Consider the following 11,230-nt stretch of genomic DNA (forward strand, 5'->3'; position numbering starts at 1 on the left):
TCTGACGCCAGGCTTGATCCTCATTTGAGGGCGTGAATACCCTCAAATGAGCTGCTGACCCCCGAGGCTGCTGCCGAACCCCTGGTTACTCCCACCTCCCACTTTTATTTTTGGTGGAGAACTGGGTCTATATTGCTAAGCTGATGTTCACTCCAGTGTAAGCGATCCTCTGGCCTCAGACTTCAGAGCAGGTAACACCCACAGAAGGGTTTTGTTTTGTTTTGTTTTGGAGGTTTCTTTGAGATCGGTTTTCTGCCAGACGTCCCTGGCTGTCTTGGAGCTTGTCTCTGTAGATCAGCCTGCCTCTGCCTCCAAGTGCTGGGATTAAAGAAGTGCGCCACCACCACCCGCCGATTTTTGTTTTCTCTTAACGAAAAGGAGAGTCTAGCGTGGTGATGCACTCGCCTTTAATCCACCTGCAGAGGCAGGTGGATCTCTGTGAGTTCGAGACCAGCCTGGTCTACAGCGTGAGTGCCAGGATAGGCTCCAAAGCTACACAGAGAAACCCTGTCTCCAAAACACCACCAATAACCAAAAGAAAAAAAAAAGAAAGAAAGAAATAAAAAAAACTTGAAACCACCAGGGGAGGTGGAGGATCCAGATCCCAGCGCGCTGTGGGTGTGGCCTGTGTGGTCACGTGCCAGCGCTTCCCCCCCCCACCCCCACCCCCGCGCTTTCGGCATCCACCGGACGAACCCGAGCGGCGGATGCTGAGTACGTGCCTATTCGTTGTGCGCCGTACGCCCCGCCCCGCCCCGCGACGCCGCGTACGTGCGTGCGTGCTTGCGCGCATGCGTGCGCCCCTCCCTCCCTCCCTCCTTATAGAGCGCCGCAGCGGGGCCGCGCTTGGACGAGGCGACATGGCGGCGGCGCTGCTGCTGGCCCTCGGCTTCGCGCTCCTGTGCGGCCAAGGCGCCTGCGCGGCGGGTAAGACCTGGGGCTGGGGCATGGACCTAGGTTGAATCCAGATCTGGGGGACCCACAGGTAGAGGGAGCCACAGCTTTGGTTCCCTACTCGGGGAGGAATAACTGGCTGCGAGTGACCCTCGAGTTGACCCCCGACCTGGGCTAGGCGACAGGGTGGAGGGAGGTGATCCTGGGGATGCGGCCCTGGAGAGACAAATAAAAGGTTAGGGGTCCGCGGGGCTCTGGGGAGATACTCCAAGGTTGGGGGGCCGGGATGGAGGAAGCCATCACCTGCGGTAGTCCCCACCTGGGCATGGGCTGGAAAGCAGTCCAGAGAGAACGAGCGGAAATGACCCCAGACTTGGGACAGCTGCGGATTGGAGGGACTCGCTGCCTTACTGTCCCCACTCCCGGAACAGGGCTGGGAAGTGACCCTGGGGTTTGGGGTACAGTAGCGACTATATTTGGCCTCGGTTTGGGGGAGTTGGAGAGGGTGTGGGTGGAGGTGACCCTGAGGCTGGGACAACACTCCTAAGGTTGAGTGGTCATGGACGGAGCTACTATGTCGTTAACACCTGGATGTCAGGACTGGGAGGTGACCCTGGAGATTGACCGCCTCCTGGTTTAGGGACGGCACGGGGCGTGGGGTGGGGGCCGGAGGATCATGGCCAGGAGGGAATCCCAGGACATCTGGGAGAGATTTGTAGCATTTTCGGGTGCGGGACAGCAGTGCTGCAGGTGGCTTCCTTCAGATTTGGGGAGACCTAGGGGCTGAGGAAGCTGCCATTGTGGGAAGATTCCCAGCCTAGGGAACATGTCAGGAAATAACCCCAAGGTGTCCCTGCTCAAGGAACAGGATAAGAGTGACAATCCCTGCCGGGCCGTGGTGACACTTGCCTTTAATCCCAGCACTCGGGAGGCAGAGGCAAGCGGATCTATGTGAGTTCGAGACCAGCCTGGTCTACAAGAGCGAGTTCCAGGACAGACTCCAAAGCCACAGAGAAACCCTGTCTTGAAAAACCAAAAAAAAAAAAAGAGAGAGAGAGAGTGACAATCCCTAATTTGGGGAGGCTATGGATGGATGAGAGGCAGCCTTTCCTGAAACGTTTGGGGGAACTGGGAGACTAGAGTGTAAGGATCTACCTTGAGGTTGTGATAATGAAAAACAAACCACCAATAATTTGGTATGTCCACTCAGAGGAAAACATTGAGAGACAACTTGAGGGGGGTGGCCCTGCTGTAGGGGATGGGGTGGGGAAAGGTGCCACATTGATGTTTCTACTTAGTGAGTGGAGGACTACAGCACTGTTTGGGGAGCCTGGAAGAATGAGAGTAAGTTGGCCATGGGATGGGGCAGCATTGCCTGTAAGTAATGTCCTCGAGTCTGGAGGATATGGAGTTCAGAGGTTCCCGGGGATGATGTATCCCAGGCTTGAGGGACTGGGGTTGAATTGAGTCTGTTGTCCTGATGGTGTTACCTGGAGGTCGGGTGGGGAGTTCTGAGAGTGGCAGTTCCTTCCCATCCCTAAGTTTGGAAGAGTCCCAATTAGATCATCAGATGTCCCCAGCTGTCCCTGTCCTCGTTGGAGTGACATCCCGGGCTTGCCATAGTCCACAGGGGCTATATTGGTCATCCCTGGTCCTTGGCAATGGCCAGTGTCCTTGCTCCTGGGAGAAGGAGATAGATGTCCCCTCTGGGCTGGAATCAAAGCTCTAGGTTGCTCCTCTGATTTAGGACTCCCCTGGAGTGAGTGCCTGCGAATGGCCCTGGGTCACAGTCCCAGGGACTTGTTGGATTATCATTCTTGATGAGATTTCTAGTGGCTGAGGCCCAACACTCTCAGCTTGTCCCCACCCTGGAGTCTGGCCCATTCTAGCTTTGGGTTTTTGCCTGATTGGGGCTCAAAAGAGAAACTGAGGCCAAGGTGGGGAAGGCTGGTGTTCAAGGTCATGGCAAGGTTGAGTTTAGAAGGCAGTGTAGCAGGCCTGAACACATGGCTGCCCTCTTGCCTACTCCAGACAGAGCAGGCAAAGGGCAGAACCTGAGCTCTACTGAAGAAGCAGGGCACATGGCTGCCACCCCCATCAGCAGTGGATTTGGGAGGGGGCTGTGCCTGGCAGCAGTGTCCGGGTTAATCCTGACCCACTTTTCCCTAGTCCCTCTTCCTCATCCAAACATCTTGAGGTGCCCCCATGTGACTGGCTCTTGGGTGCAGATAACTGCCCCCTCCGGCAAGGTGGATGCCACTGATAAACTCCCTGTACAGGCTACAGTTCCCCACCCTGCCTGGGCACAGGCCCAGTGGCTTCCTGCCTGGGGTTAAGTAGAACTTTGCCGTGCCCGGGAGCCAAGCACAAAGTGTAGCTTGCAGGCAGGTCCCAGCCCTTCCTGGGAACAGCCCAAGAGCCAAACAGCCTGGGCAGGGCTCAGGTCAGCCTGCAATGTTCCATTTTCACTGTCCGCTGCACAGTGGCGGGGTGCTCTGCTCAGAGGGCCTGTGTGGCGCGGACATTTCTGTTTTGTTTTCCTGGTGTGTGAGGCTGGGGTTTAACACTAGGGTCTCTTACAGGCTGGTGTGAGCATTCCACACCCGGTTTCTCACAGCCTAGAGTGCAGTTGCTTTCCCAGTGGCCATCCAAGTCTGACAGAATTACATGGTAGGAGAGGTGGTAAGCCTACAGCCTGGGTCAGGTGCCGGGTAACAGGAGGCTGGCTGTGGACTGCCCTCCAGATCGGTGCCCCCACCCTGCACCCTGTGGTACTGGCTTGTTTACCCATAGCCCAGTCTGGCCCTGTTCCCACCCGGCTGTGAGTGGGCAGGGAGGAGGGCGCTGTTTTTAGACCGAGGTGATGGCTGGAAGCTGTGGGCTGCAGGTCACGTGGCCAGACTCCCAGCTTGATTTCTCAAAGGCCCTTGTGGAGGCTCCTGAGGTTGGGGTCAGGGTTATTGGTCACCCTGGTCACCCTACCTAGAATGGTAGACAGTACCTTTCCAGAGGGCTACACCCCAGTAGTATCTAGGCACTGTGTGGGGATGTCGGTGACAGATGCCAAGGAGTACCACAGTGCACCCTGCATGCCTGAGAATAGGTCAGGGTCCACCTAGCGGGTCCTAACAGCCTGGCATGTGGCATCCATGCCCCAGATGGATGATACCCATGGTGTCTCTTTGGATACCTGGCTGGGGTCCTGGGGGCACCTGCCTTTCCTGACTGACAGGCCTAGGTAAAGTGGTGTTGATACTGACATTCTGGAGCAGTTGACAGGGAAAGGGTAAGGGCCAGACTGTGACCTCTCCTGCCCTGACTAGTCACACCCGCCCAGAGCTGCAGGTTGGCCAGTCTGGGAGATCTCAACTCTGGAATGTAGGTTATTAGGAAGACATATCCACCAAAGCTGCTGTGTGGTCCCTACCCCCAATACAGGGCCTCAGGGCCCAAACCCATATACTTGTACCTTCAGACACAGACACATCTTGTAGTCATGCAAGGACCTGCCTTCCCCTGGGACATGTGTTTGAGGAGAGCATACACGTCTGAGTATCCTGAAAGTCCCTGTCTTTTTCATTTTGGAGATGACTTTGACCACACGGTACCCCTGCTTACACCTCCCGAGTAGCACCTGAGTCCTGTTCTGTTTTTCTTTCTTTTTTAAAGTACATTGTGTGTGTGTGGCACACAGGTCCTTCTACTGTGTGGGTCTTTAGGATAGAACTCAGGACTTTAGTCTTGGTGGCAACCTTTTCCTGGCCCTTTGTGTTTTGTTTTTTTTCCACTTCCTGCTTCTCCCATGAGCACAAAAGAAATGGATTTTGTTGCGTTTGCTCCAGATGGGGCCATGTGGCAGGCCCTGGTGGTTATTCGTCCTACCAATCTTCCCTCTCTCGAAGTAACGGGCACTAACCCTCTCCCATAGCCGGCTTCCTCAAGGCACCACTGTCACAGGAGCAGTGGGCGGGTGGCAGTGTGGTCCTGCACTGTGAGGCCGTGGGCAGCCCCATCCCTGAGATCCAGTGGTGGTTTGAAGGGAACAGTCCAAACGACAGTTGCTCCCAGCTCTGGGATGGTGCCTGGCTGGACCGAGTGCACATCCACGCCACCTACCGCCAGCATGCGGCCAGCACACTCTCTGTGGATGGGCTCACCGTAGAGGACACAGGCACCTACGAGTGCCGGGCCAGCAGTGACCCGGACCGAAACCACCTGACCAGGCCACCCAGGGTCAAGTGGGTCCGTGCCCAAGCAAGCGTGGTGGTCCTTGAACGTGAGTGGCCAGACCACCTGTTCTCTGTTCACCTCTTGTGCCACCCAACCCTGGCTCCCACTTGGTAGAACCAGATGCTGCTGTGCCCTACCACCCATTGCCTACCTGGGGATATGGGTAGGCTAGACACTCCTCCGTGTTATCTTGCTGGATACAGGCCAGCCCAGGTGGGTCCTTGGCTCATATCCTGTATTCCACCCTGACCTCCCATCCTGATCTCTCTGCATCTGCCCTCCTGGCTCTCGGCCTCCCCTGTGTGTGTGTGTCTGGTTGGGGTCTGCTGCCCAAGCCTCTGCTCTGACTGTCTACTGCAAGCCTAAGAGGCCCAGCCAGGTGGCAGGCTCCGCAGATCTGCGGCTTAGTTTCCAGTTCTGAGCGAAGGAAATGCAAGGCACCCGCCCACATGGTTTTGTTATGTGGGGAGTTGGGCCTGGTACTCCCCTTGAAACGATGGCTGTGGGAGTAGCAGACAGGGCTTGGGCAGCTGAGTGTCTTACCTTAGAAATGGACTTCTAGTGGGATATCAGCTTGCCTTAGAAGTCTGGGGCTGCAGACTGTCAGCCACTCTGATTCCAAAATCAGCCTTTGTTGGGGGTGTGGGGCACTGGAGGGCTGAGCCCCTTAGACCCTGAGCTGACTCTGTCCCTGTGGCCTCTCAGCGGGCACCGTCGTAACCTCCATCAATGACGTCGGCTCCAAGACACACCTTACCTGCTCTTTGAACAGCAGTGGTGTCGACATCATTGGCCACCGCTGGATGAGAGGTGGCAAGATACTGCAGGAGGACACACTGCCTGACCTGCAGACGCAGTACACGTGAGTCAATGCTTCTTAGGGTGCCATCCCACACCTGCATGGGGAGGTGGCCACCAGGACTTGCAACCTTTACCACTCTGTTCCCTGCAGGGTGGACATAGATGACCGCTCTGGGGACTATGCCTGCATCTTCCTTCCTGAGCCCGTGGGCAGGAGCAACATCGTTGTGGAGGGTAACCTGGGTAGCTAGGGTGTGGTTGGGGCGCGGGGCCGAAGCAATTTGCAGGCTTGGGCACCAGGCTCTCCCCTCATCCCAGGGCCACCCAGGATCAAGGTCGGGAAGAAGTCAGAACATTCCAGTGAGGGAGAAAATGTGAGGCTGATCTGCAAGTCTGAGTCATCTCACCCCCCTGTCACTGAGTGGTCCTGGTTTAAGACCTCTGACTCTGGGGACCAGGTGAGAGCTGTGGTGGGAACATGGGGTTCTGGCAGTGGCGCAGCAGAAGGGGGTCCAGGGCTCTAGGAAAGGGAGAGTTGTAATGAGAGACAGTGGAGGGCTGTGGTGGACACAGTACTTAGGGATGAAAGGGGGTGGGGAGACGCGGGGCTGTTATGGGACATGAGGCTTCAGGGATGACTGACAAAAAGGGTTCATGGAGGGGTATTGTGGGGCTCTTGGAAGAGTGAAGGAAGGGCTATGGTAGAACATGACGAGCCCCTCTTCCCCAGCTGATCACCAACAGCTCTGAGAGCAAGTACGTCGTGATATCCACAGCTGACAGATCAGAGCTGACCATCAGCAACCTTGACATAAATAGTGACCCTGGTACCTACATGTGTAACGCCACCAACACCCAGGGCAGTGTCCAGGAGATAATGACACTGCGTGTGCGAAGCCGCCTAGCAGCCCTCTGGCCCTTCCTGGGCATCGTGGCTGAGGTCCTGGTGTTGGTCACTATCATCTTCATTTATGAGAAGCGACGGAAGCCGGACCAGACCCTGGACGGTGAGCATCCCTGGGTCTGGGTGAGTGGGTGGGACACCCTCATTGTGTCCACCTGGGGGAGAAACGTGATCTGCTCCTGGCTCATCGTCCTTTCTCCTCCTCCACTTGGCCACAAGCTAGTCTCCTCTGTGGTGAGCTCTCCCCAGTGGCTCAGACAGCAGCTGTGTGGGGCTTCGAGCTATGGGTGCCTCCAGCGGTGGGCTGCACAGCGAGCGTGGGGTTTGGGATGTGTTGGCCCCGCCATGTGCTGATCACCAAATGCATGACACCTGTGCATCACCTTGAGGGTGGCAATGCAGGGCAAGGTTCAAGCAAGCCCGACTGAGGGAGGGACCGCTGCTGGAAGAACCTTAGTGGGTACTGACACCTGTCTCCCTCCCCCCCCCTCTCTCATGTGGTTGCTCATCATCGCAGAGGATGACCCTGGTGCCGCCCCACTGTAAGTCCAGCTCACTGCGAGCCCTCGGGGGAGCTGCTATTGTCCTGTAGGAACGGGGGAGGGGGTGTCCAATAGAGTGCATCCATCTTTCATGGCCTCAGTGGATTCAGGGAAGGTAGATGGCTCCTATTGGAACAAAAGGCAGCTTGCAGACTCTGGCTGGGGGGGGGGGGGGGGGCGTTGGTGGTGGTGGTTGAGGCCAGCCCTGAGCCTCAGAGTGCTGAACCCTTTTCTGTATCCTCAGGAAGGGCAGTGGTCATCACATGAACGACAAGGACAAGAATGTACGCCAGAGGAACGCCACTTGAGTGGCAGAGTAGGCGGGGTGGGGGTAATCTGGGCGCCTAACCCCAGCCCAGCATCTACCTCCACTCCCATACTGTCCTATCCTGTCCTAACCCGTATCTATCCACCCCAACCTCCTATCCCAACCTGGGTGAAGACAGAGCCTCGCCTTGCAGAGTAAGCCCACCTGGAAGAAGCAAGCCACCCGCAACACCCGTTTCTAGTTTAAACGAGGTTTCTATACAGAGAATTCGTTCATTAGGGGTTTCTGTTGTTTTCGATTTTTCCCTCCCTTTTTAGTAGTGTCACTACTGCCCTGTAGAGTGGGGGAGTGGGGCCTTGTCCTTGTCCATGAGGCCAGGCCAACCTCCCGGCTCCACCACCTACTCCTCTGTATGGGACTGCCCATCCCCACCATGGGCAACATGGGCTGGGTCTGCTGGGACTCCACAAATAAAGACCTACCCCACCATGTGTGTGTTCACTGTGGTTTCCCAAAGCCCATCTTTATGGGATAGTGAGCGTTGAGATCAGGGACGGCTTGAGATGTGGGCAGTAGTTCTCAACCTTCCTGATGCAATGACCCTTCCAACCAACCATAATTCATTAAGATTTATTTGTTTGTTGGTTGGTTTTTCAAGATAGGGTTTCTCTGTGTAGCCCTGGCTGTCCTGGAACTTGTAGACTAGGCTGGCCTGCCACTGCCACTGCCACTGCCACTACCTCCTGAGTGCTGGGATTAAAGGTGAATGCTACCACCCCACCATAAAGTTATATTCACTGCCACTTCATAACTGATTTTACTACTGTTAAGGAATCATAATGTAGATATACGAATGCAACCCTGTGAAAGTATCCTTTGACACGCAAAGGAGCTGAGAGCCACACTGGCCGAGTATGTCTGAGCAAAGTTGGCCTCTTGAGGGCACTGTTGACCACCGCTGGTGTCCTGTGCTGCCCTCTGGCCTAGTGTGCTCGGTTGTGGGAAATGGACGCCACCTGGGGGCCACAGGATTGACAGCTTCAAGCCGAGCTGGTTTTCATGCTTAAGTTTTGAGCAGGAGTTGGAACAGGTGTGCATGTGGGGTGTTATTACAGTTTGTGGCTCCAGATGGATGGGACCCTGCAGCCAGCTTTGGTTCCATCAGAGTACATCTCAGAGATGATCAGGGGAGGTTTTGGAGGGCCAAAGGGAAAAGGAAGCTCTGCCTTCTGGCCACCAGATGGTGGTGTACTTGAGTCCCGCAGAACCAAGCAAATGGCTAGGATATCAGGCGGCACACCTGCAATTGGGCATGCCTGGGCACTCCACCCTTAGGAGAGCAGGATACAGCTTCCCTGAGGCAGAGCAAGTCCTGCCTATACAAATGTCCTCTCCCGGCGTTTCTGCCTATGGTGTACCTGGACTTCTGGTCATGAAGCAACCCCCATGCACACACAACTTCAGGTCCAGCCCCAGTCCTCAGGCTCTTCCTCTGGGGCTCCAAAGTGCTCACCGAGGCTCTAAGCCTGTGGGTGTTACATCCAGAAAGGACAGGGCAGGGGGAAGGTTCTTGTCCAACCAACCAAAGCTTAGCAGTATTGGCTGCCTCAGGACAGTACAGGAGTTAATGTTCACCCTGTCCTGTAGCTTGCTCAGTTCTAGAGATGAGATGGGCTCAGGCTCATCTTTGTCAAAACATTTAGAACAAACAGCCTATGGGGTCCTCCCTGGGAACCATAGGATTTCAGGAATCCCAGCCCACAGCTGGCAGGCAGAGACAGGGCCTTGGTAAAACAAAGGCTCATTGATGGAGCTGGACCCCATGGGGATCCAGTAGCTGGCTGATTACTTCTGCTCCAGGCAGACAAGGCTGCCAAGTCTTTCCTCTAGTTCCTGGTCCACCTCTGCCCTATCCTAGCCCATAAGAATGGTATGCTGGTGAGCAGGAGGGCCAGGCTGTCTTGCCTGGACCCCTCCATCCTGCAGCTATGGAGGATGCCAAGGGCCTGGGAAGGAACAGCCAGGAAAGCCAATGAAGGTAGCAGAGCTGAGGTTTGTAAAGGCTATTACAGTCCCCCAGAGAAAGAGTGCTCACTATGAATCAGATGCTCCATATCCCCACTGGGGCCTGCAGGAGGAGCACCTTGGCAAGCCTTCGGTCAACAGGCTGGTGTTATGCACACCTATCATCTCAGCAGGATCAGGAGTTCAAGGTCACCCTCAACTTCCTACTGAGCAAAGTATGTAGACAAAAGTAAAACACAGAGGCCACACACACACACTCCCTGCTTAATGTGCAGATTCTAGCGAAATTGAGACCCCAGAGAGATGTGCAGTGGACACGTAGGCTGTGTGGGGCTCAGAACCTGAGGAGTCAACCCCCTTCCTAAGTCTTGCCCTTCAGGCCAGGAAACCCACAGTTCAGATCCTGTCAGCCAAGGAATTCAACTTCCATTTGCTGGATGCTGTTGGGCCAGCTTCCCTACTGGTCCACCCCTTTCCTGGCCTAGTTTCTGCCTCCATTCAAAACACCCGGAATCCTGGATATGAAATGACTGGTTAGTGCTTGGAGGGTGGGCAGAGGGATTGGGGGTGAGAAAGATCAGAGAAGACTAAAGGAGACCCTTGGAGCAAGCAATTTGGTCCCTAGGGTCATTGGTTTGTTTTTCTAAAAATGATGAGATTCTGTGTGTGTGGGGGGGGGCGGTTTACAGGGCTGACCTGAAATTAAAGGTGTGCCCTACTGCACTCAGCCATTGATTGGCAGCGTCTCACTAAGTAGCTCCAGTTGGTCTGCAATTCACTATGTAGATCAGGCTGGCCTCAAATTGAGAGACCTGCTCGCCTTTGCCTCTCAAGGGCTGGGATTAAAAGCAGGGGCCACTATACCTGGCATAAAACTGGAAGAAAAAAAAAAACTAGAGTGAAGAGGGCTGAGTGTTTTAACAGCATTTATTGCTCTTGCAGGGACCCTGGATTTGGTTCCCAGTACCCACATGGTGGCAAACAATCCATAGTTCCAAGTAACTCCAGCTCCAGGGGATCCAACATCCTCCTCTGGCTTCATTCAGGGCCATGATGCACATAAAATAAGATAAATATATTTTAAAACAAAAAACTAAATAAGGTGGTCAGCTCCTGAGGAATGGCACCCAAGACTGACCTCCTGTTTACACACGCACACACACACACAGCCCCATCTGAGACTGCAGCCCCTAAGCCAGATACGTATCAAATATTGCAAAAACACTGGGGCTGGCATGAGACTATGTGTGGGGAGAGCCAGCAGCCGGATCCAGTTCATATTCATTGCAGACACCTAACCCACAGTAGAGCATCAAGACAACCTTGCAAGGGCAGATACAAGCCAAGATCCCTGAGTCCTAGCATGCTCTGACCCCTGGGCTGGCAGAGCAGTCTGCTAGCATGTCAGGTTCTCTAACAGCCTGCAGCTGGGCTTTGTCCTCCCCTGCATTCAGCCACAAGCCCTGGGGCTCTGGCGACCTGCCTGACTGACATCTTCCCAGGGTGAAGATAAAAGATCCCCCTTCATCTGGAACAGGCATGTGCCCTGAGGCGGGCCACAGCCTG

General features: G+C 55.1%; 1 protein-coding gene across 1 annotated transcript; it reads left to right on the forward strand.

Annotated features, from left to right (window-relative positions):
- Window positions 1-771: 771 nt before the first annotated feature.
- On the forward strand, window positions 772-8,128 carry Bsg (basigin (Ok blood group)). The gene is made up of 7 exons (XM_027419456.2): window positions 772-927; window positions 5,830-5,986; window positions 6,077-6,159; window positions 6,244-6,383; window positions 6,656-6,932; window positions 7,347-7,371; window positions 7,616-8,128. The coding sequence occupies exons 1-7, from the start codon at window positions 792-794 to the stop codon at window positions 7,677-7,679; spliced, it is 882 nt and encodes a 293-aa protein (XP_027275257.2). The 5' UTR covers window positions 772-791; the 3' UTR covers window positions 7,680-8,128.
- The last annotated feature ends 3,102 nt before the right edge of the window (window positions 8,129-11,230 follow it).

Source organism: Cricetulus griseus, chromosome 5 (assembly GCF_003668045.3).
Source record: "Cricetulus griseus strain 17A/GY chromosome 5, alternate assembly CriGri-PICRH-1.0, whole genome shotgun sequence".
Lineage (NCBI taxonomy): Eukaryota > Metazoa > Chordata > Mammalia > Rodentia > Cricetidae > Cricetulus > Cricetulus griseus.